The sequence below is a fragment of the Balaenoptera musculus genome, chromosome 19 (assembly GCF_009873245.2).
Source record: "Balaenoptera musculus isolate JJ_BM4_2016_0621 chromosome 19, mBalMus1.pri.v3, whole genome shotgun sequence".
Lineage (NCBI taxonomy): Eukaryota > Metazoa > Chordata > Mammalia > Artiodactyla > Balaenopteridae > Balaenoptera > Balaenoptera musculus.
Window position 1 is genome coordinate 41895448 of NC_045803.1, and position 23496 is coordinate 41918943.

Here is a 23496-nt window from a genome sequence, read left to right on the forward strand (position 1 = left end):
GTCCCCTCAGGTCTTGGGTTACACTGACCCACTTCCCAAAGGGGAAACCGAGGCTCCTGCCAATTCAGCTTGTTCCTGGGGCATCTGAGGGATTCAGCTTGGGCAACCAAATTGACCCGGTCCTAGGCCCACCATGAGCCCATGCTTTGGGAGTGGACATGGACCGGGCGGGATATCCTGAGGCAAGTAGGGCGCTTTGGGCGGTCCAGTAGGTGGACATTTGCTCTACCTCAGCCTCGAGGAACTCCCCAGACCCTACTAGCGCAGGGGCGGGACCGCAATAGGGGCGGGCTCCGGGAGGGGCGAAGCGTCCCGACCCCCAGCCCGGAACCTTTCTTCTCCGCTCCGCTCAGGTTCCGGGAGCCGAGTCTGGGGCGGGCCGGAAGTGGAGGCGGTTGGTGGGGTTGGCGGGGCTCAGGGAACGCGGCGCGGGCGGTGGTTTGCGAGCTTAGGTTGGACCGAGTGTAGTGACTGGTCCCACTGTCTGGTCCTGGCGGGGCTGTGCTCAGCTGGACGGTGCGCGGCGGCGGCGAACGAACGCGGCGCGGACCCGGGCGCCCGCGGCTGGGCCCATGGCCTCCTCCTGCGCGAGCATCGACATCGAGGACGCCACGCAGCACCTGCGGGACATCCTCAAGCTGGACCGGCCCGCGGGGGGTGAGCCGGAACGGTGGGGGTGGGTCCTTGGTGAGCGGGCAGAAGGGCGATGCGGGCCTCGGCCACCCTCATGGCCCTCGGGTCACTCAGGACCGGCTCTGCATCCTCCCGGCTGGTGAGGGCAGACGAGGGTCGGAGCGGCAGATCCCTGAGCGTGCTTGCTGAAGGGCGCAGACCCCTGGGTGCGATCCTTCCCCATCCCGGAGCCGGGCCGTTCTGCCTCGTCCTTCAGCGTCTCGGCTGAAGGTGAGGCACCTTCTCTGAGTTCGCAGAGCCCACCAGGTGTCCTGGCCGCAACGTCTCTAGTGTTCCTGGAACTGGCCCGGGTTCCCTACCCTTTTGCCACAGTTCAGAGGCCTAGTCTGGGCTCTGTATGCGGAGTTCTGGGTCTAGATCTAGGCGCTGTGCTGAAGAGCCGCTGATCTCCCTATGCAACTTGCCCTTCCTTCTGGAATACAGACTCTAGGCATGCGGTTCTGAAACTGATTTTCAGGAGGAAGGTGACCAACCCCAATTCTGTGTCCTCTTTGGGATTAAGGCAAATCACAGACTGTACAGTCCTGATTGGATTAGGCTACAAACATCTGCAAGCCCTAGTTTACGTCGATTCGTTTAAACTTTTCTTGGGTTTGCAGTGGTACCTCAGAGCTGCTCCTGCCCTCAGTGAGCTCCTAGGACACAGAGCTAACAAGGTGTAATATAATGCTCTTCTCATTGAAAGAGATAAGTGTTTGGCACTGTGATGGGGATAGGGTGGGTGGGGTGGGGGCTGGAGAATGCCTGAGAACAGATCCGAGAGAAGAGCAGTGTTTAGGCTAGGTCTTGTAATATGGAGAGGGGCTTGGGTGTCAGGAAAGACATTCTGCAAAGAGGAAATAGCATATGTGAAAGTACCAAAGTTTCATGGCAGGTTCAGGGACCTGTGAAATGTTGTAGTGGTTGAGAGAATGGCTGGTAATGGTGGTGTGGATGTGCAGTGGCCAGAGCTGAGAATTGGTGTTTCCTCAGACCCTGTTCTGAAACCTGCTGGAAGGCCCAAACTGGCTCCCTTTGGAAGCAGGCACTGGTCCTCACTCCTGGGTTTAGCTAACCTCTAATCTCTGAGAAAATCTATCTGCTGCCTGGAACCACCAAGCCCTTTTCCCCAGGCCTGGAGTGTGTGCTCCCTGGACGCATGAGCTTGGCCTGGCCCTCTCATGCTTATTAGCTGCTAGCAGACTAGTCTTCACAAAGGTTTGGTAGAGCCTGGCATGGGTAACATGTAGCTTGTTTGTTTGTCCTCATGGTAGCCTGCCTGGAAGGGAGAGTGGTCAGCTTACCCCTGAGCAGCTAAGGTGGCTCTGATGCAAGTGAGGTGGCCTGTAGTCTTTCCTCTTAACTCTTTGCTTATTGATGGGTACTTGATTCCCCTGTTTGCCAAGTAGCCCTTGCTTGTCTCCTCTCACTGGAGGACCATGTGAGACCGCAGGCTGTTTTGTGACTAGAAACTTGTCATATTCCTTGAATATGAGGCCCTACTCTCCTTGCTACCTGGGAGTTTTGGAGTACTGTCTGAACCTATGAGGGTGCTTGAAACACAGCCAATGGTAAACAACTGAAAGGCTGTCTTTCCTGATTACACACCCTACCCCATAATTTCTCTACTCTTTGTCCAACTCCTTCATGTCCATTTCTCCAGGGTGGCTTCTTCTGAGCCATTTCCGTGTCAGGCAGTCTCCTTTCTTTCTTATTTCCACATCTTATCATGTCTTTCCATGCCTTAGAAGCCCACCCTCTCTTCTCCAACCCCTCCACTACTTTGGTGTAGGCCCTGGTATCTCTCACCTGGATTCTCAACTATCCTGCATGCTACTTTAGAGCAGTCAGTCCTCTGGCCATAGCAGATCATGTCACTTTCCCATTTAAAACTTTTGTGGCTCTCATTACCACAGGGAAAATCTAAGCACCCCAGCCTCATACCTAAGACCTCTGCAGCCTTGTTTTCCCTCCATCCTTCCATGTTTGTGTGTTCTAGCCACGCTGGCTCTGATGGCACCTCCTCTGTAAAGTCTGTCCTGACCCTTCCCATGCCCTCCTTCAAGTACACAGAGTCCCTCTGTACTGACCCAGGCATGAGTATTAATTGGACTCAGAGCTTTCTTATACCCTTCCTCCAGGTAGAAGAGCCTCATGCTCATCCTTGGTCCTAGCATGCATTGGGTTCACCATCAGTGTTTATGGAATAAAGGTTGAACAAAGGGCCCTCCTCCCCACTGACAAGCTTTGTTGAGTGTTCCTAGAGCACCTCATGGTTCTTAAATGAAGCTCTGCAGGAGGAGAGGCCAGTGGGCAGGTGGAATAACTTCATCAGAGTGGCCCTTTCTGTCTCTAGGTCCCAGTGCAGAGAGCCAGCGACCATCTAATGCCTACAATGGAGATCTCAATGGGCTCCTGGTCCCAGACCCCCTCTGCTCAGGTGATGGTACTTCAACAAACAAGCCTGGTCTCCGAGCCATGCCACCTATTAACCTGCAGGAAAAGCAGGTCATGTGAGTGTCTGGGAGATGGCAGTGGTGGTGATGGGGTCTTTGAGGCATTTGTGAACTAAAGGCATAAGGTGAGGGGAGAGGGTCCCAGCAGCCTCTGCTCCTTCCCCACTAGATGACCTGGGGTGGAACACTGAGTTTGCACTAGGATGAGGGGCAACGACAAGCTCAAGGGCCTGGCCTGGATCTGAAGTTTGGGCACCTGGTTTAGCATGGAAGTAGGGCCATTCCCAAGGAGGGAGGTGAGCAAGGGAAGCTGTAGGTTTGGGGACCAGTGAACCAGGCAGAGTTGGGCATCTGGGACTTTACACTTTCACCAGAGTGTCTGTATCTTCTCCCCCCAACCCTGCCTATCGAGACTTTGGGTGGGCAAGAGTCACGCTGTGCACCCCTCCCCACAGCTGCCTCTTAGGAGACGACAGTTCCACCTGCATCGGGATTTTGGCCAAGGAGGTGGAGATTGTGGCCAGCAGTGACTCTAGCATCTCGAGCAAGGCACGGGGGAGCAACAAGGTGGGCACCAGGATATCATGGCATGTATAATGGATGGGGCACACTTAGGCTGTCCCTCCCCCATTCCATGCTGCCAGTACCGTTGGGGACTATCCTGACAGACAGGTAGTGTATCCCAGTCTCAGGAAGCCAGGGTTGGCTGCCATTCTCTGTGGGAATCTGGCCCCAAGAGTTGTGAATGGGTGGCTGGGCCTGCGCATATGGCCTCTACTGTCCCCAGGCATGCTGGGGGCTACCTCAGCTCCAGGAAAGCTGCCCCAGCCCTCGACTTCTATGACCTTCCTCACTCTTGGTTCTCAGGTGAAAATCCAGCCCGTCGCCAAGTATGACTGGGAGCAGAAATACTACTATGGCAACCTGATTGCTGTGTCCAACTCTTTCTTGGCCTATGCTATTCGGGGTGAGTAGGCACAGTACGGAGGAGGGAGGTGTTCTGCTAGTAGCCCCAGAGATGCAGCTCTACTGTCCGGTCACTCAGCCCACTCAGACCGTAGAGGTATAATGGAAGGCTTGTCTGTGCTGGTCCCAGCTCTGCCAGGCCTTCTGGAGCCGAGTGAGAAAACAGAGCTTGAGACTGGTAGTGGCAGAGAGGCAGGCAAGGGCAGGGCTTCTCTGCTGCTGCCTGGGCCTAGATACTTATTCATGGCCTACCGCTCTCCTGATTCTAGCTGCCAACAACGGCTCAGCGATGGTACGGGTGATCAGTGTCAGCACTTCAGAGAGGACCCTGCTCAAAGGCTTCACAGGCAGCGTGGCTGATCTGGCCTTTGCACACCTCAATTCCCCACAGCTGGCCTGCCTGGATGAGGCAGGCAACCTGTTTGTGTGGCGCTTGGCCCTGGTTAATGGCAAAATTCAGTATCCTTTCCCAGGGTGGGATGGGGGACTGAAGAAAAGTGGGCGGAGCTGGGTCTGCCAGACATACCTCATTATCCACCTGCCTAGCCCTTAACACCCTGCTCAGAGAAGAGATCTTGGTCCATATCCGACAGCCAGAGGGCACTCCACTGAACCACTTCCGCAGGATCATCTGGTGCCCCTTCATCCCCGAAGAGAGTGAGGACTGCTGTGAGGAGGGCAGCCCAACGGTGGCCCTGTTGCATGAGGACCGGGTGAGGGGGCTGGGCATGGGGGGAGAGGAGGGGACCAAGTAGCAATGGTGTAGTCATGGGCTGAACGCTCACCTCCCTGTACCTGCCAGGCTGAGGTATGGGACCTGGACATGCTCCGCTCCAACCACAGCACCTGGCCCGTGGATGTCAGCCAGATCAAGCAGGGCTTCATCGTGGTAAAAGGCCACAGCACAGTAAGCCTGCAACTGACTGCCTTTCCTGCCCTCCTCTCCCCACCGCTTTATGTCCCTCATCTATTCCCTGTTCCCACAGCTGCCCAGATAGCTTTCTAGCACTCTGCCATGGGAACTTGGAGCACAGAGGGACCCGTCTCCTGTAGCGCTCACACCTAACCATGCACCCCATGGATCTGGTCTTCTCTACAGCACCCCGCCCCCATTAATTGTCTTTCATACAAACATGCAGATCCGCTTTGGGTCAGCCTAGCTCACTGCCATCCTCACCTGAGGAGGACTTGCTCCCACCTCTAGTCAGGTGGCAAAGCAAGGCTTTTTGGGTTCTTCCCAGCGCCTAAGTGAAGGGGCCCTCTCACCTGATGGGACTGTCCTGGCTACCGCAAGTCATGACGGCTTCGTCAAGTTCTGGCAGATTTACATTGAGGGGCAGGATGAGCCCAGGTAAGGCGGAGCCTGAGGGCCTGGGCTCCCCCAGGTAGGAGATCAGATCACCCACTCAGGCCACTCATATACCTGCCTGCAGGTGTTTGCACGAGTGGAAGCCTCACGATGGGAGGCCCCTCTCCTGCCTCCTGTTCTGTGACAACCACAAGAAACAGGATCCTGAGTGAGTGAGTGGGCAGGCAGGAGGGTGGTGGGCTGGACTTTGGGCTCCCAGCAGGGGCCCAGCCAGCCACTCAGTGCCTTGTTGCTTTGCAGGGTCCCTTTCTGGAGGTTCCTCATTACTGGCGCTGACCAGAATCGGGAGCTGAAGATGTGGTGCACGGTGTCCTGGACCTGCCTGCAGACCATTCGGTAAGCAGGGGCTGTGGGGCTGGGCAGGGGCAGGGTTGGGTTCCTTCTACCCTCTCAGTCTCATTCATCCTGCCTCGTGGCGCCCCCCTCCAGCTTCTCCCCAGATATCTTCAGCTCAGTGAGTGTGCCCCCCAGCCTCAAGGTTTGCCTGGACCTCTCAGCAGAATACCTGATTCTCAGCGATGTGCAACGGAAGGTGGGCTGCAGTGGGGACACTTTGGGCAGAGCTGATAGCATCAGGGAGGACAAGGGTGTGTGTGGCACATCCACAGCTTCCCAGCCCCTGAGCTCAGCTGTGAACTCGCTTCCTGCGCAGGTCCTCTACGTGATGGAACTGCTGCAGAACCAGGAGGAGGGCCGTGCCTGCTTCAGCTCCATCTCTGAGTTCCTGCTCACCCACCCTGTGCTGAGCTTCGGTATCCAGGTTGTGAGTCGCTGCCGGCTGCGGCACACTGAGGTGCTGCCAGCCGAGGAGGAGAATGACAGCCTAGGGGCTGGTGAGCTCCTCAGGGTCAGGGATGTGTGTTGGGATGTAGGGGAGTGCTGAGGCACAGAGGGCCAGGGGCTTAGTCGTCCACATTGTCCTTGCAGATGGGACCCACGGAGTTGGTGCCATGGAGTCTGCAGCCGGTGTGCTCATCAAGCTCTTTTGTGTGCACACTAAGTGAGTGTGCTGGGGAGGCCCGCCTGTGCCCTGTCTGTGCCCCTCCCTACCCTGTTGACACTGACTCTCATATTCTCCCCCTGCTCTCCCTGCAGGGCATTGCAAGATGTACAGATCCGTTTCCAACCACAGCTGAACCCTGACGTGGTGGCCCCGCTCCCCACACACCCTGCCCATGAGGACTTTGGTGAGTTGGGGGTGAGAGGAAAGCAGGTTCTGACTGGGGTCTGAAATCTGACTCAAGTGGCAGCTTTTCCCACAGCATTTGGAGAGTCTCGACCAGAACTGGCTTCTGAGGGCCTGGGATCGGCCACTCACGGCTCCCAGCCTGACCTCCGACGCATCGTGGAGCTGCCTGCACCTGCCGACTTCCTCAGTCTGAGCAGTGAGACCAAGCCCAAGCTGATGACACCTGATGCCTTCATGACACCTAGTACCTCCCTGCAGCAGGTATGCTGCGGGAGGAGTGTGGGGCGCAGGGAGGGAGGCCCTGGGAGTGCCCCCCACAGCCACAGCCCTCGTTCTCCGCATCTTCCCAGATCGCTGCATCTCCCAGTAGCAGCAGCAGCAGCAGCAGCAGTTCCTCTCTTACAGCGGTGTCTGCCATGAGCAGTACTTCGGCCGTGGACCCCTCTTTGCCCAGGTGAAATGAGGGTCAGAGTTAGGGCGTGGCAGGGGCTGGTGCCAGGTGATGCCAGGCTCTGGCTGCTTACACTTCATCCTTCCTGCCACCAGGCCACCTGAGGAGCTGACCTTGAGCCCCAAGCTACAGCTGGATGGCGGTCTGACAATGAGCAGCAGCAGCAGCCTGCAGGCAAGCCCGCGTAGCCTCCTGCCTGGCCTGCTCCCAAGTCCGGCCGACAAATTGCCTCCCAAAGGGCCCGGGCAGGTGCGTGTGTGGGTGTGTGTGAAGTGCAGTGTAGCAGGTATATGGGAGTGGGAAGGCCGGCGGCAGTCTCCTCCCACAGCACCCTGTCTTCTGGTCCTGCTCTTCCTCAGGTGGTCCATGTTTCCCCTGAGGGTATTTCAGCCCCCGGTGTCCCTGGAGGGCAGATCCTCAGCCTTTCCATCCCCACCTCCTCTCCTCCTGGGCTGCGGCCATTTTTGACCTTCCTCCCCCTTCCCCATTGTCCCATCTCTCATCACTACACACACCAGTGCTTCGTCTCTGTACTCCTTTTACTCCTACTTCCCACCACCTAAGTTCCCACCTTTGGCCCACCTCAGGTGCCTACTGCTGCCTCTACACTATCCCTGGAGCTGCAGGAAGTGGAGCCCCTGGGGCTACCCCAGGCTTCCCCCAGCCGCACCCGCTCCCCCGATGTTATCTCCTCAGCTTCCACTGCCCTGTCCCAGGATATCCCTGAGATCGCATCTGAGGCACTGTCCCGTGGCTTTGGCTCCTCTGCTCCTGAGGGCCTAGAGCCGGACAGTATGGCCTCAGCTGCTTCAGCACTACACCTGCTGTCTCCACGGCCCCGGCCGGGACCCGAGCTTGGCCCCCAGCTTAGCCTGGATGGAGGCCCTGGGGATGGGGATCGGCATAGTACCCCTTCCCTCCTGGAGGCAGCCTTGACCCAGGAGGCCACGGCCCCTGACAGTCAGGTCTGGCCTACGGCACCAGACATTACTCGTGAGACCTGCAGCAGCCTGGCAGAGAGGTGAGGAGCTTAGGAGGGGGGAAATGTGCTGATGGTAGGGGCTTCAGATAGAATCATCCATTGCTGAGTTGGCCTGTCCCCCCAGCCCCCGGAATGGCCTCCAGGAAAAGCACAAGAGCCTGGCCTTTCACCGACCACCTTATCACCTGCTGCAGCAACACGACAGTCAGGACGCCAGTGCCGAGCAAAGGTAGGCACCACCCCGCACTGTTCCTCTCACAGGGAGGGCCAACAAGTGGGTAGGTGCCTATTTCTCTCCTTGCCCTTCCCACAGTGACCACGATGACGAGGTGGCCAGCCTGGCCTCTGCTGCAGGGGGCTTTGGCACCAGAGTTCCCACTCCACGTCTTCCTGCCAAGGACTGGAAGACCAAAGGATCCCCTCGGGCCTCACCCAAGCTCAAGCGAAAGGGCAAAAAGGATGACGGGTAGGAGGGGTCCTGGGGCCAGGGAGAGGGGTGGTCTTCAGGCTGCCTGCTTGACATGGCCTGAGGTGCTTCTCCTCTATGGCAGGAATTCATCCGTGGGATCCCGGCTCACAGAGCACCAGGTGAGCGAGCAAACCCCTTTCTGCTTCTGGGACTCCTGCCTGTAGGGGTGGGGTAGGGTCCAAGCCTTCCCCTGGTCTGGTGTGTGGGGATGGGCGGGGTGGGCATCATGTGACTGTTGGTGTTCCTGGCAGGTGGCAGAGGCCCCTGAGGACTGGCCAGCACTAATTTGGCAACAGCAGAGAGAGCTGGCGCAGCTTCGGCACAGCCAAGAAGAGCTGCTACAGCGTCTGTGCACCCAACTTGAAGGCCTGCAGAGCACTGTCACGGGCCACGTAGAACGTGCCCTAGAGTCACGGCACGAGCAGGAGCGTATCCTTGTGGGCAGCGGCGCAGCATGGGGTGGCAGCAGCATTCTTGGCCCAGGAAGGGATATGGGACCTGCTGCAGCCCTGTTCCTTAGCTACAATGCAGAGCGGCGACTGGAGCGGGCACTGGCCGAGGGACAGCAGCGTGGTGGGCAGCTGCAGGAGCAGCTGACGCAACAGCTGTCCCAAGCACTATCTTCAGCTGTGGCTGGGCGGCTGGAGCGCAGCATACGGGATGAGATCAAGAAGACGGTTCCTCCATGTGAGTTTTGCATGGAGACTTTTTCTGGGTGGGCCAGATGGGAGTGGGGCCCCCTACCTGTCAAGCTTCCTCTCATGGCTCTACCTTTCCCTCCTCACCCTGTCCCAGGTGTGTCTAGGAGTCTGGAGCCCGTGGCAGGCCAACTGAGCAACTCAGTGGCCACCAAACTCACAGCCGTGGAGGGTAGCATGAAAGAGAATATCTCCAAGCTGCTGAAGTCCAAGGTGCTGTGGGGCCCAAGATGAGGGAGGTTGGTGGTTGGTGGGCTTGGGCTCAGCTTTCAACTCAGCCCCTTCTTCCACCCCCAGAACTTAACAGATGCCATTGCCCGAGCAGCCGCAGACACGTTACAGGGGCCAATGCAGGCCGCCTACCGTGAAGCCTTCCAGAGCGTGGTACTGCCCGCCTTCGAGAAGAGCTGCCAGGCCATGTTCCAGCAGATCAATGATAGCTTCCGACTGGGCACGCAGGAATGTGAGTAGGGTCATATGCCCCAAGAGGGGAAGGGCTATCATCTTCTCCCTACCATCCCTCTCATGGCCCCCATGGTCACTTCGCAGACTTGCAGCAGCTGGAGAGCCACATGAAGAGCCGAAAGGCACGAGAACAGGAGGCGCGGGAGCCCGTGCTGGCCCAGCTGCGGGGCCTGGTCAGCACACTGCAGGGGGCCACTGAGCAGATGGCGGCTACCGTGTCCAGCAGCGTTCGGGCTGAGGTGCAGCACCAGCTGCACGTGGCTGTGGGCAGGTGTGTGGGCAGGGCACTGAGCTAGGTGGTGGGTTTGGAAAGGGCCAGACCCAACTGTCTGTTAGCCTCATCTCCCTCACTTGCCTTTGCAGCCTGCAAGAGGCAATTTTAGCACAGGTGCAGCGCATTGTTAAGGGTGAGGTGAGTGTGGCACTCAAGGAGCAGCAGGCTGCCGTCACCTCTAGCATCATGCAGGCCATGCGCTCAGCCGCTGGCACACCTGTCCCTGCCACCCACCTCGACTGCCAAGCCCAGCAAGCCCATATCCTGCAGCTGCTGCAGCAGGGCCACCTCAATCAGGCCTTCCAGCAGGTAAGCCGGGCACTAAGCCCAGATAGAGTCAGGAGTCTCCTGACAAGGCCCACACATCATACATTCTACTCTACCCATCAGGCTTCGGGTGGTCTGGCCTCAGCAGACTCTTTGGTTCTCTTTGGCCTCCAGGGCATTTCCCTTGCTTTTCCCTCTGTCTGGACCCTAGATCCCTTTCTTCCTACCTCAGTCTACCTTGTTTCAGAACCACCCTTCTCAGGAAACCTTTCCTGATTCCCTAGAGTAACAACACAGCCCTACAGTGCTCTCTCTGGGCCCCAAAGCATCCCCCTCAGGATGCCCTACTCTGGTCATCCTCTCCCAGGCCACATAGCCGACAAGCAGGCATTCCATCCTGACATTAGCTATTAACTCTTTTCTCTACTCAGGCCCTGACAGCTGCCGACCTGAACCTGGTGCTGTACGTGTGTGAAACTGTGGACCCAGGCCAGGTTTTTGGGCAGCCACCTTGCCCCCTCTCCCAGCCTGTACTCCTTTCACTCATCCAGCAACTGGCCTCTGACCTTGGCACTCGAACTGACCTCAAGCTCAGGTGAGTGGGCATAGTCAGGGACTAGGGCTGTGGTGAAGGGCGGGAGCAGTTCAAGGCAGAGACTCCCACTTCTGCCTGACTCCCCTCCTTAATTTTCTCCACCAATCCCCTCTGCCCCCACCCATCTCAGGCTTTGAGGCCTCCATTATCAGCCTCTGGGCCTCATTGCCACCAGGGGGCACTCCTCTCTGCTGGAGGCCACCTGTAGCCTGTTCTTTTCCTAAACCCCCAGCTACCTGGAAGAGGCTGTGATGCACCTGGACCACAGTGACCCCATCACTCGGGACCACATGGGCTCTGTCATGGCCCAGGTGCGCCAGAAGCTCTTCCAGTTCCTGCAGGCGGAGCCACACAACTCACTTGGCAAAGCGGCCCGGCGTCTCAGCCTCATGCTGCACGGCCTTATGACCCCCAGCCTCCCTTAGCTAAGTCTGCCTTGCCCAGGATGGGGTGGCACTGAAGGTCAGCAGACAGGCCTAGGCCAAAGCAGGGTCATGTCTGCCCTTTACCTGCTCAGGCTCCCACCTCTGGCGTGTTTGATGGGGATAGCACTGGCTATGGTCTATAGGTTGTGGTAGCCAGCAGGTTTAGGCTGGGCCCAGGGTGGGTATTGTGCCTTCTTGGGTTCTGCCATGCCTGGAGCATGACCCCTGAGATTATGACACCACTTTAGTTGAATTTTCCATGCTCCTTTTTACCACCAATTTGGTTCTTTTTGTTTTTGAGAAACATTGAGAAATTCAATTAAATGCTTTTGGAATAAAATGGAGTATGTGTGTGCTTTTCGTATGTCTTTGGCATGACTTTGATAACTGCCCTTTGTTACCTGCCCCCTCTCCTGGAGCTCTGTCTAGGCCAACCCACCCCAGGGTCCTGGATACCCACCCTCATCTGCCCAACTGCCTTCCCAGATCTCCGCTCTCCATCTCTGAGGGAAGGCAAGGGCCCTGGGATCAGCTCAGCACCACCCCGTGCCCCTGGGTTCTCCTCTCTGGAGTCCCTCCCTTCTCCTTTGCCTATCTGAACTGGGGGCGGGGCTGCTGGCTGGTTTGAGCTCCACCCTCACCCCCCATCCAATCACAGTTCCTCCTTCTGGGGGCTGGGCCGAAGGGCTGCGCTCCAAGCTGCTAGCTCTGGCACTAGGCTCCCAGCCCGGGGGGGATGATGTGCTGCCGCTTCTGTCACCGCTGGCAACCGCCCTGTGCACTGGGGCTGTTGCTGCTGCTGCTGCCGCCCCTTGGTGAGTGCCGGCGTGCTGGACCCAGCCCAGTCCGCGCACCCCCTCCCCAGGCTGGGTGTAGGTTGTGTGGGAGCTGAGGCACAGCCTTCCTGAGCGCTGAGAGTTAGGGTGGAGAGGAGGTGAGAGGGCTCCAGGGAGGGAATGTGTGCCAGTGGCTTCAGGATGTAAAGTGAGGGTGGGAACTGAACCCTAGTTTCGGAGGGAAGAACCCACAAATTCCACAGTCCCCATCCTGATAAGGGGAGACTTGACCTCTTGCAGGACTCCCAGACCAACCGTGGGATCTCTGAGGTCCTCTCTTAGGGTCGAACCTGAATCCCAACCCCCTCTATTCTGCCCTACCCATCAGAAAACACCTGTCTCTGGGGAGGGGATGGAAAGGCCAAACAAAGATTGTCTAGGCTGCAGAGAAACTGGACGTTGCCAGGGGCCCTGCCTCCCTTCACCATGTCCATACTCCTTCATATGGACCATTCTCACCTGACCTGGGACCCAGAAGCTCGGAAGAAGAGCCAACCCCTGGAACGAGGCTTCTCCTTCCCCCATCCCCACCTATCCTGTCCAGGTCTGCCTAGAAGGGGGCAGAGGCAGGTGGTCCCCAGATGTGCCCCTTAGTTCCCTGGGGCACCCCTTTCACGCTGAGTCACATCCCCAGAACGCTCCCTGGTAAACAAACCCCTGGGGTTTGGCAGCGGGGGTGGGGGGGATGGTGAGGGCGCACCGCCTTATCCTATCAACTATTCTCCACCCCCACCCCCAGTCCTTGTATCTCCCCTGGCAGCAACCACAGCGGGCCCAGGCCGCTGTGACACCATATACCAGGGCTTTGCCGAGTGTCTCATCCGCTTGGGGGACGGCATGGGCCGCGGAGGTGAGCTGGAGAGCGTCTGCAGGTACGGGCAGGCGTGAGGGCAGCAGCCCAACCCCACACCCTTGGGGTCTGAACCTCTTCCCTCCCATTCCAAAGCCCCCTGCCCCACCTAATTCCCCTAACCCCACACCCTTGACAGGTCTTGGAATGATTTCCACACCTGTGCCTCGCGAGTCCTGTTGGGCTGTCCCGAGGAGGCCGCCGCCGTGTGGGAGTCACTACAGCAAGAAGCTCGCCGGGCCCCACACCCAGATAACTTGCACACTCTGTGCGGCACCCCTGTGCGCCTTCAGGAGCGCGGGGCGGGCCCAGAGACCAACCAGGAGACGCTGCGGGCGACAGCGCCAGCACCCACTCTGGGCCCCGAGCCCCCTCTGCTGGCGGCTGCTCTGGCGCTCGCCTGCCTCCTGGGTCCTCTGGCCTAGCCGGTCTGGCCGGGTAGCAGCGCCCCCCACCTCCAGCCCTGCCCTGGTGGCTGCCGTCGTGGCTCCTCAGAAAGCGCTCGGCTTTCATTAAAGGTATTTATATTTGTACCAAGCTCCTTCCTTTCTTTCCACTGCGGCCCACCTGGCTGGGGTGGAGGCCTCAAGAAGCTGCTCCCCAGGACGAGATGGGCGGGCTGAAGGCCACCATAGGGGACTCAGTCTTTCTCTTCACAAACACTCATTTCCCAGGGGCAATGCAGAGCTTTCCATTGCCAGCAGGTTCCAGGACTGCTGGTGGTGACCCAAGATGTGCGAGAATGCACATCTTTCTCTGTTCTCCCGGGCTGGCATTCCTAGCCCTACCTGCCCCTCCTGTCCTGGTCCCTAGGGGCCATGTGAGGTGATAGAGTGTCCCCACCCCCACCCTCAGCCAGTCCACCCCCCTCCCCAGGTTCTTTCCAGTTTCCAGGCTCCTGACCATCTCACCTCCTCCTCCCTCTGCTGAACTACCACCTTAGCCTTCAAGACAGTTCAGATTAAGTACCCTTTCCTCTCCTTCTCTGTGGTCCTGATTCATCTGAGGGGAGCCTGTTCCAGAAGGTGGGGAGCCCCCATTGGAGTCTACATTCAAGTACTTGAGGTGACCTGGAGCTGCAGAAATTGGGGTCACAATGAGGGTTCCTCTGGCCTCATGCTCTCCACAAGCTTGTTCTTTGAGAAGAGGTGTGCAGTGTGAGGTCAGAACAATCCCAGAAGGCTTTCTGGAAGCACAGATGAGTGTGTGATGTGTGAGGAGCCCCAGTTCATCATGGTGGAGAAAAAGAGCAAGAATCAGAGCGGGCAGAATCCTGAGGGAAGGAGGAGGCCTCAGGGTGAGACCCTCTACTGATCAGTCATCTACTGTCCCTGCCAGGACCCTCTTCCAAGCCACCACCTCACGACTTGTGTGGGCACTGCCATGGCCTCCTCACTGGCTTCTACTCTCACTCCCTCCACTTTATTCTCCATTTTCTAAATTGAAAAACTGATCCTGATATTAAACTCCTTTTCATTGTCTATAAGGCCCTATGTAAGCCAGCTATGTTTATATATAGGACAGTTTATTCAGTCTACTCCTTCAACTCCCCCTCTGTGGTAGCACAGAGGAGTGATCTACCTACTCAGTCCTTGGGTTAAGGGGAGGTGTCAGAGAAGGACCATGATAGAGGGTGATAGGAGGTAAGGATGCAAGACTTACAAGTGGTGGAGGAGAAGTGGGGCTGAGTTGGAGAGGGCTTTACAAGAGGGGCCCAGGCAATCAGCTGGGAGGGGAGGAGGGGTGGGAGTCCAGAACTTGGCAGGCCAGGCTTGCACTAAAGTCCATGCTGGGAGGTTGTTGGCCCTAGGACAGAATCAGGCCTGATAGGACCCTTGATTAGGCTCCAGGGTGACAGGTGCCTCCAGAGACCTCCACCCTACTTTATCATGTAGGAGCCCTACTTCAGCAACGCTTCTCAAACACCCTCCCATTCCAGTTAGCTAAGATGCCTCAGTTAACTCACTCTCTGCCCTGTCTTTTCTCCTGTACTTCATTCACCTGTATTTTTATCCCCACTTCTCTCTCAGCCATTCCTTACCCATCTCACATCACCTGAAGGAGAAGGTTCAGGAAAAAAACCCAGATCCACCCCCTTTGACCACCAGTATCTTCCAGAAGGAAAGGCCAGCCTTTTATTCTTTGTACATCTATTCTCTGTGCTCAGAATAACCTTCCTCATTTCCTCCTGGTGAACTCCTACTTCTTGTTCAGTATCACCTACCGCCTCCCTAACCCTGACTCCATGCTGAATCAGAAGCCTCCTTCAGGTCCACACAGCTCCTGGGCTTTCTTCTGTCTCTGTACGGATGACACTGGTTCACTGGCTTGTTACTGTCTGGGTCTAGGTCAGAATTCCCCACTCTGGATTCCCCAAGTGTCCTCTTTGTGTCTCTAGCACCCAGCCTAAGGCTGGGTATAAAGAGTGTACTTGTGGGAGTGTGTGGAGTGAAAAACAGAATTGCTAAATCCTGCATAGGAAGTGTTACAGTCAGCAAAAGCTTGGACTGAGAATGACTTCAGTATGGAGGATGTCTTCTTGGGGCAGCCCTCTTAACCTGAGCATACTATTTGGAGGGATGGTGCTGGGGCTCCAAACCCCAAAAGTCTTCCTAGAGCCACTCTTGGTGGGTGGCCAGGAGCAGGCTGCTTCCAGGAGCAGGGGCTGATTGTGTTGGCCAGCCATCAAAGGGATTACCATTCTTCTGCTGTGACCTACTTTCCCCTGGTTTTTGCCCCCTAAGTCCCTGCTCTTCCCTGGAATTGAGTGACCTGGAGTGTGTGCAGGGGGGTGGGGTTGGGGACAGAATCTGCTCTCTGGCCAGGGGCTTAAGAGCTTTGTGTGTTTTATCCCAGAGCTGCAGGAAAGGGGTGGGCTGAGAGCCAAGTGGACTGGGCCCTAGACACAGCTGCCCAGGCCAGAGCATCACGATGATGGTGCTTCTCACGTTTGCAGCTCTGCAGACATGGAACAGCTTATTGTTCAGGGGAGAATCTGGGGTTGGATATCCTGAGCCCAGTCCCCTCTGCATCAATATACCTCTTCATCTCAGGGCCCCCGTGCTCTTCACCAGAGCCCAGGCCAGCACCTTCCATAGCAAGGGCTCAATAAATATTTATTGAATTAATTTGCTGAATGTCTGTAAAATAGAGGTGTTGTGTGGGTTTCTAAGCCCCATCAACCCTGGAATTCTATATTATTTTCAACCCTCACAATAACTGTGAGGTCAAGATTATGATCCCCATTATACAGATAAGAAACATGAAGCTTAAGGAAGGGAAGATGTCTTGCTTAAGTTCAGTTCACACAACTGTGGAAGTGTCAGAGCTGGGATATGATCCCAAGTTTGCTTGGCCCCTAAGTTCATTCCCTTAAGCATCACACTAGACATATGGAAATAATTTTTTAAGTTTTCTTTTTTATTTTTATTTATTTTATTTTTGGCTGCATGGCCTGTGGGATTTTAGTTCCCCGACCAGGGATTGAACCCATGCCCCCTTGCAGTGGAAGCATGAAGTCTTAACCACTGGACCACCAGAGAGGTCCCTAAAGTTTTCTTTTTTAATAAAATCTTTCATGAAGCCCTACTACATAAAACAGACTGTGATATTTTATTGGTGTTAATATATGTTTAGGTTTAAAGTATAACATTAGCTTATACAGTTAAACACAATTCCATGTATGAAGTAAGGGCTCAATAAAGATTTTAAGAAATGAACAGACTGCAATGAGAAAGATGTATGGAGATTACAATCCCATCATCACTCAAAAGTAGTTGTAGCCGGGTGGTTAAGGTGATGGACTAGAAATCCATTGGGGTTTCCCTGCCCAGGTTCAAATCCTGCCGAACTATGCCACCTTTCCCTTATGGTGATCCCTATTGAGTCACAGCCAGTTGGGGAAGAATGCTGTTGCCTTAAAGAAAGAAACTGGATTGTTCTCCAGCCCTGCTCTTTATGGTTGCCCAGTGAAAGACTCCACTAAGCACGTGGATTGCGCCCCAACAGTAAATATAAGGTAAATAATAAAAATATTATTAAAGAAGGAAAAAAAATCCCCTTATTACTTGAGACATTTATTTCCCCCCCATCTCCACCCCGAATCTGGGTTGATTGTAAAGTTAAGTGAGATAATTCTGACCCGATAGAGGAATTGTTAATGGTAACAATTTTTCTTTAATCTACTTGTTTTGCAGTCTCAGGATATACTAAATTTAGTAACAAAAACAACAATAATTAAACTGTTCCTCTGAAGTTGGCCCCAAACTAATTTCACCTATTCTCAAGTTAACCATTTGCAACTCCGCTGTGATGGAGGTCAAATTCAACATATCTGAGTGCCTGAATTATTTTAATTTCAGTTAAAAAAAATAGATTTGTTAATTAAATTTATACCGATCCTTTGCGGAGTTCCAGAGGCACTTCCAGAAATCTCCTGAAATGCACTACGTCCCCAACCACGCACTATATTATTATTTTATTTTTGGCCGCGCCCCGCGGCATGCGGGATCTTAGATCCCCACCAGGGATCGAACCCGTGGCCCCTGCATTGGGAGCGCGGAGTCTTAACCTCTGGATCTCCATGGAAATACCCCAACCTCGCACTATAAAGCGCCCTGCCCCCCAACGTGAATCTTGAGACTTTCTCCCTACTTCCCACGGTGCCTGCCCCAAACCTAGGGTCGAGACACTTGGAGCGACACAGACTCACCTCCTATTCCCGGAGTGAGCCCGACCCCGCCCCGAAGGCGTTGATTGGCAAGCCACGCTCGGAGCTCCGCCAACCGCGTAGCCCGGCCCTCTCGAGTCCGCCCCTGCCCCGCCCCGTGGGCGGCCCGGATTTGTTTTGGCGTCAAGCGCGCGTTGTGATGACGCCACGACGCTGACGCCTGAGGATGGCTGCGGCGGCGGTGGTGGCGGTGGCCGGTGCTGTGTCCGCGGCCCGGAGAGGGTCAACACAGTCGCCCAGACGCCGAAGACCCCGCCGCCCGCGCGAGGTGAGGCGGCCCGGCCAGGACCGACGGCCCCATGGGCGGGAGGGGCTGACGAGCTGCAGCCACGGTCGCTTCCTGGAACACTGGGCCCGTCCCTGCCCAGCCCGGAGCCCTCGGCCTGTGCCCGCTGCGCCGGGCCCTAGGGGGAGTGGGTAGCAGGCCAGGCGATGGCTGCTTGGGGTCCCTGGTGTCCGAGGCTTGACTGGCCTTGAAACATGCTGCTGCGCTGGGTAGCCCGTCTCTGAGGCCCCAGGGGCCAGGTGGACGTGGTCAGCTGTCCTGCCTGCTGTTCAACCAGTCGACATCGGTGAGGGTGAACCAACCTGGTTGTCCTCACTACGTTCTCGTGTCTGGCACCTACTCCACACCTCCTCTTTTACGACTGAACGACAGGGTCGGGGGGCAGCTAGTCTCTTCTTTGTTCAGGCTGGGGAAAATCACACCTATGTCCAGCCGGGTCGCCTGCTTTGTAAGCCAGTTATCTCTCTGCTTTTATAAGGGGAAGCCCAGCTCCCTCACGCTCACTCCCTCTCCTGAAACTGTGAAGTGATAATTCCCGCTTGAAAATCTGAGTAAGTCCTTCATTGCCTAAAACTGGCTCCTTGGTACCTGCAGGGTAAAGGCCAAACTTCATAGCAGGGCGTTCAGGGCTCTTCATAATCTGGCATAACCCCGAAGTTAACACCTGGGCACTTCTGTCTCCTGCTTACATAGTTTGTTGTTGGGAGTATGTGCATCTGCCATTAGCTCTGTGTTTTAACACCCTTTCGCTTTAGATATGCAGTTTTCGCAATTTGTAATACTCTTCTTTCCCCCCACCCCCACCTCCACCCACCAGTTTGGAAAATTTACATCTGTCCTTTAAAATCCACCTTAGATTTAATTACCTTGGAAAAGCCTCCCTTCACATGTAACCATTGACTCCTCTACTTCAATTCATGTGACTACTGATGGAGTTTATTGTGTTGTGTCACCTGATGGTTGGCCTGGGGATTGTGTCTTCTGTCTGCATATCAGTGTCTGGCTCTGTGCTTGGCATAAAGTAGGAGCTGAGTCAACTGTGATAGGTTGCTGATTTAAGAATAGATACAGATTCAGCTATACTACTGAGCACATATCAGGGGCCAGGACCTGAGATGAGCACAGCAAATGCGAGTGTCCTGTTTGCACATTCACACGTATGCATGTGGTAGGTGGTGCAGCCTGGTCAACCTGATGGTCTAAAATCTCCTGGGGTGGTTTTTCAAAATACAAATTCAAGAGTCTCATTTTCTGAGATTTTGATGCAGAATATCTGGAATCTGGTAGGAGTCTGTATTTTTTTAAAACTCTCCAGGTGACTTTACTATGCTCCTTGGTTGAAAATCTTTGTCATCACTCCAGGAAGCTGTTGTGTCTTTGTCCAGTGGGAAGGGCCAGCTGTGCCTTGTAGCACACAACTGCTGTTGCAGTCTCATTTCCCATCTCTTGGGGAGGCAGGATGATTTGGTGGTTAGAAGTATGGGGTTTGGAATAAGAAAGACTTTGATTCAGTTCTTGACTTTTATGAGATCTTGAGGTTCTTTGAGTCCTAGTTTGCTCATCCCATCATAGGAATAATCATGCCTACTTTATGTGGTTGCAGAGAGGAGTGAGAATGCATATAAGACGCTTAGCACAGTTGGAACTCAGGAAATGGAAGCCACTGTTATTACTAATGGCTGTTCTTCCCAGAGTTCATCCCATGTCAAAAGGGGATCTCATCTTAGTAAGCCTGTTTGCTCTTCAGACTGAGTCTTGATTAGGAAGCTACCTTATGTTATGTGATTTCCTTGAGGTAATTTCTGATCATCAGAGATAGCTCTGACAAAACTGTGCTTCTACTCAGGGCAGTTGCAGTTGGCTATTCCCCTAGAAAAGATGTGGATTGCTGACTCACTGGAGGGCGGGTTTGCTGAATAAGTACGTTGTCCAGGTCTAATTGCAAATCTTGTTAAGTTGTATAAATGAGCTAAGGAAAGTGCAGCTTTCAGGAAACCTGTTTGCCTCTTACACTGAGCTAGAGCTGAGCCTCACTTGGAATGGAATACCCCAGAAAATCCTAGTGTCTGTGAAATCTGAACTAGATACTGGTGTTCTCTGTCACTCACAAGTTCATTGTTGAGTGAGACTTTGGTTTAGCCGTCTGTTTTTACTTTATAAGTGTGAGCATGTTACTTGGGCAACTTTCATCCTTTCCAGTGCTTCCTGACTGTGTGATGTGAATTGGCTATAGGTGTGCCAAAGTATTGACCCTTAAGCTTTGAGATAGCTGAGAACAGCTGTCTCCATTGGCCCAGGGTGCACAGAGAAAAATTTGAGAAGTACAGCCCTGGAAGAAAGGAAACAATTCCGCTTGTTGAGAGCTGGAGAGAGACTTATTTATTTGAACTTTCTTTTCTTCCAGGAATCTTACTCAGTAAGTATTAAGCCAATTTGTGTTGGCTAGGTCATCACTGAGCTAATTCTTGGTACAGCCCTCTGTTGCCATGGCATCTCATGTGATGCTAAAGTAGAAAAATGTGCTGTTTTCGTTTGCTACAGGAAAATTATCTCAGAGGGACCCCTTCCAGGCTGCCAGCCTTGAAGTGGCCTCACAGGGCATCATAAGAGTAATGGATCAGGGGACTCTTGGTGTGGAGCCATTTGGGCTGTAAGTTCCTTGAGAACAGAGATTATAACTGCCTTCTTTTTGTCTGTCACAGCCCCTGGCAGAGTTCCTGGCCCACAGCAGGAGCTCAGTAAATATTTATGGGTTGAACTTTAGGATTTTGGAAGGAGAACCCCAGGTACATTGCCAGAGGCTGTATTTCTGATGATGGGATGGGCAGTGGGTGGGATGTCTCATATGGAGTTGAGGGTCAGGATAAAATGAGGAGGACACGACAAACTGTTGAACTCTCCTTCTCTCAGCCCTAAAGCAGGAGTCTCTGCTCACCAATTATTACCATGTAGAGCAGTGGTGCATAGAGTCCTTAAGAGGTGGAGTCCTGAGTTACTATATTCCAAAAAGAAGCTATAACAATTCTTATTATGAAATAGTGTTAAAAGTTAAAACATTACGGAAGTGAATAATGAACTGTCTTTAGACACAAACACTAATCATTTTTAAAATAATTTGGTGTATATTTGGTATAATAATTTGGCGTATATTCCCCCAGCTTTTTTTCTTATGTATATACTATTCTATACATTTCTACAATATGTATTTTTTAACTTTAAAAATATAATATGTGGTGATGACTTTAAAATATAGCAATAGCACAGAAGTATGTAATGTGAGAAGTAAGAGTCTCCCTTCCTTCCACCTGTTCCCCTGACATTCCCACACCCTAGAGGTAGTCACTGGCAACAGCTTCTCTTCTACCTTTCCAGGATATTTTTTTCCCATGTATATGTCTGTACCTTTTTAGAAATTCCTCATTAGACATATACTTCACATACTCTTTTTTTTTTTTTTTTTTTTGGCTGCAATACGCGGCATGCGGAACTTCCCCGACCAGGGATTGAACCCCTGCCCCCCTGCAGTGGAAGCACAGAGTTTAACCACTGGACCACTGGGGAAGTCCCTTCACAAACTGTTTTAAACTCCTTGGTACATCACAGACATGGATACCAGTACAAAACCACTCAAACTGACGGGTATCTTTCTTTCTTTGTCAATATATATGGATTTACCTCATTCATTTCAACAGCTGCAGAGCATTCCATTATGTGAATGTATCTTAGTTTATTTAATTATTTCCTTCCTGATGAATATTTGGGTTGTTTCCATTTTTTCATTATTATAAAGAATGGTTCCATGAGCTTTCTTTTACAAATATATCTTTGTGTACTTGTAGAAGTGGTTTTGTAGAATTATTTATGAAAATGAAATTGCTGGGTCTCGTGTCAGTTTCCCTGTTTTAGTTTTCTAAATATTTATTTATTTATGGCTGCATTGGGTCTTCGTTGCTGCACACGGACTTTCTCTAGTTGTGGCAAGCGGGGGCTACTCATCGTTGTGGTGCGTGGGCGTCTCATTGCGGTGGCTTCTCTTGTTGCGGAGCACGGGCTCTAGGCGCGCGGGCTTCAGTAGTTACAGCATGCGGGCTCAGTAGTTGCAGCACGCGGGCTCTAGAGCGCAGGCTCAGTAGTTGTGGCGCATGGGCTTAGTTGCTCTGCAGCATGTGGGATCTTCCCGGACCAGGGCTTGAATCCATGTCCCCTGCATTGGCAGGCAGATTCTTAGCCACTGCGCCACAAGGGAAGTCCCAGTTCTCCTGTTTTAGAAAGCAGAATTGTGTGGTTCCCCCTAAGGTTGCAGAGGTCCTTGTTCAGGGTTTTGTTTTGTTTTGTTTTGTTTTAATTTTACTGAAGTATAGTTGATTTACAGTGTTGTGTTTAATTTCTGCTGTACGGCAAAGTGACTCAGTTACACATATATATTCTTCTTCATATTCTTTTCCATTATGATGTATCACAGGATATTGAATATAGTTCCCTGTGCTATACAGTAGGATCTTGTTGTTTATCCATCCTATATACAGTAGTTTGCATCTGCTAATCCTAGACTCCCAATTCTTCCCTCCCCCCCGCCGCCCCTTGGCAACCACAAGTCCGTTCTCTATATTTGTGAGTCTGTTTTTGTTTCGTAGATATGTTCACTTGTGTCATATTTTAGATTCCACATATAAGTGATATCATATGGTATTTGTCTTTCTCTGACTTAACTTTGCTTAGTATGATAATCTCTAGGTCCATCCATGTTGCTGCAAATGGCATTTTTCATTCTTTTTAATGGCTGAGTAATATTCCATTCCATACACACACACATGCACACACACACACACACACACACACACACACACACATCATCTTTATCCATTCATCTGTTGATGGACATTTAGGTTGTTTCCATGTCTTGCCTGTTGTAAACATAGGGGTGCATGTATCTTTTTGAATTATAGTTTTTTCTGGGTATATGCCCAGGAGTGGGATTGCTTTATCATATGGCAACTCTATTTTTAGTTTCTTGAGGAACCTCCATACTGTTTTCCATAGTGGCCGCACCAATTTACATTCCTCCCAACAGTGTAAGAGGGTTTCCCTTTTCTCCACACCCTCTCCAGCATTTATTATTTGTCAACTTTTTAATGATGACCATTCTGACTGGTATGAGGTGGTACCGCACTGTTTTGATTTGCATTTTTCTGGTAATTAGTGATGATGAGCATCTTCTCAAGTGCCTATTGGCCATCTGTATGTCTTTTTAGGAGAAATGTCTATTTAGGTCTTCTAACCATTTTTCTTTTTTTAAAAATTTATTTTATTTGTTTTATATTTATTTTTGGCTGCATTGGGTCTTTGTTGCTGCACGCGGGCTTTCTCTAGTTGTGGTGAGCAGGGGCTATTCTTCGTTGTGGTGCACCGGCTTCTCATTGCGGTGGCTTCTCTTGTTGTGGAGCACAGGCTCTAGGCACATGGGCTTCAGTAGTTGTGGCTCATGGGCTCTAGAGGGTGGGCTCAGTAGTTGTGGCA

At 53.3% G+C, this 23496-nt stretch overlaps 3 protein-coding genes and 1 non-coding gene across 7 annotated transcripts in view; all 4 read left to right on the plus strand.

Moving 5' to 3' along the window:
- The first annotated feature begins 385 nt into the window (after window positions 1–385).
- EDC4 (enhancer of mRNA decapping 4) lies at window positions 386–11620 on the plus strand. 4 transcript variants are annotated; one of them, XM_036834516.1, is made up of 29 exons: window positions 386–657; window positions 3029–3185; window positions 3584–3695; window positions 3996–4095; window positions 4364–4553; window positions 4660–4807; window positions 4897–5001; window positions 5336–5445; window positions 5528–5611; window positions 5704–5799; window positions 5893–5995; window positions 6116–6296; window positions 6391–6463; window positions 6559–6650; window positions 6714–6913; window positions 7003–7106; window positions 7199–7352; window positions 7691–8124; window positions 8210–8314; window positions 8399–8551; window positions 8637–8673; window positions 8806–8983; window positions 9086–9241; window positions 9350–9465; window positions 9550–9715; window positions 9802–9988; window positions 10081–10300; window positions 10690–10853; window positions 11086–11620. In XM_036834516.1, the coding sequence occupies exons 1-29, from the start codon at window positions 573–575 to the stop codon at window positions 11276–11278; spliced, it is 4203 nt and encodes a 1400-aa protein (XP_036690411.1). In that variant the 5' UTR covers window positions 386–572; the 3' UTR covers window positions 11279–11620. The 4 variants fall into 4 exon arrangements, with proteins under 4 accessions (XP_036690411.1, XP_036690413.1, XP_036690412.1 ...); XM_036834518.1 differs by having other exon boundaries at window positions 7199–7277; XM_036834517.1 differs by having other exon boundaries at window positions 6726–6913.
- Window positions 11621–11662: 42 nt separating this feature from the next.
- On the plus strand, window positions 11663–13497 carry NRN1L (neuritin 1 like). Its single transcript, XM_036834521.1, has 3 exons — window positions 11663–12093; window positions 12854–12986; window positions 13104–13497. Exons 1-3 carry the CDS (start codon window positions 12015–12017, stop codon window positions 13387–13389), a joined length of 498 nt encoding a protein of 165 aa, XP_036690416.1. The 5' UTR covers window positions 11663–12014; the 3' UTR covers window positions 13390–13497.
- Window positions 13498–16736: 3239 nt separating this feature from the next.
- On the plus strand, window positions 16737–16819 carry TRNAS-AGA. The gene has a single exon. It is a non-coding gene; the product is annotated as a tRNA-Ser (tRNA).
- A 1007-nt stretch (window positions 16820–17826) lies between these two features.
- Window positions 17827–23496, plus strand: part of PSKH1 (protein serine kinase H1) — a 29840-nt gene continuing 24170 nt past the window's right edge. The window contains exon 1 of the mRNA XM_036834337.1: window positions 17827–17961. The gene's annotated coding sequence lies outside the window, so the exon portion shown is untranslated. The remainder of the gene's footprint in view (window positions 17962–23496) is intronic.

Bases quoted from the DNA above. Each gene is read 5' to 3' on its own strand.
- EDC4 (XM_036834516.1), top strand. From the start codon at position 573: ATGGCCTCCTCCTGCGCGAGCATCGACATCGAGGACGCCACGCAGCAC. The intron at 3,186-3,583 runs GTGAGTGTCTGG...CCCTCCCCACAG, and splicing joins CTGCAGGAAAAGCAGGTCAT to CTGCCTCTTAGGAGACGACA. The intron at 3,696-3,995 runs GTGGGCACCAGG...CTTGGTTCTCAG, and splicing joins AGGCACGGGGGAGCAACAAG to GTGAAAATCCAGCCCGTCGC.
- NRN1L (XM_036834521.1), top strand. From the start codon at position 12,015: ATGATGTGCTGCCGCTTCTGTCACCGCTGGCAACCGCCCTGTGCACTG. The intron at 12,094-12,853 runs GTGAGTGCCGGC...CCCCACCCCCAG, and splicing joins GCTGCTGCTGCCGCCCCTTG to TCCTTGTATCTCCCCTGGCA. The intron at 12,987-13,103 runs GTACGGGCAGGC...CACCCTTGACAG, and splicing joins GAGCTGGAGAGCGTCTGCAG to GTCTTGGAATGATTTCCACA.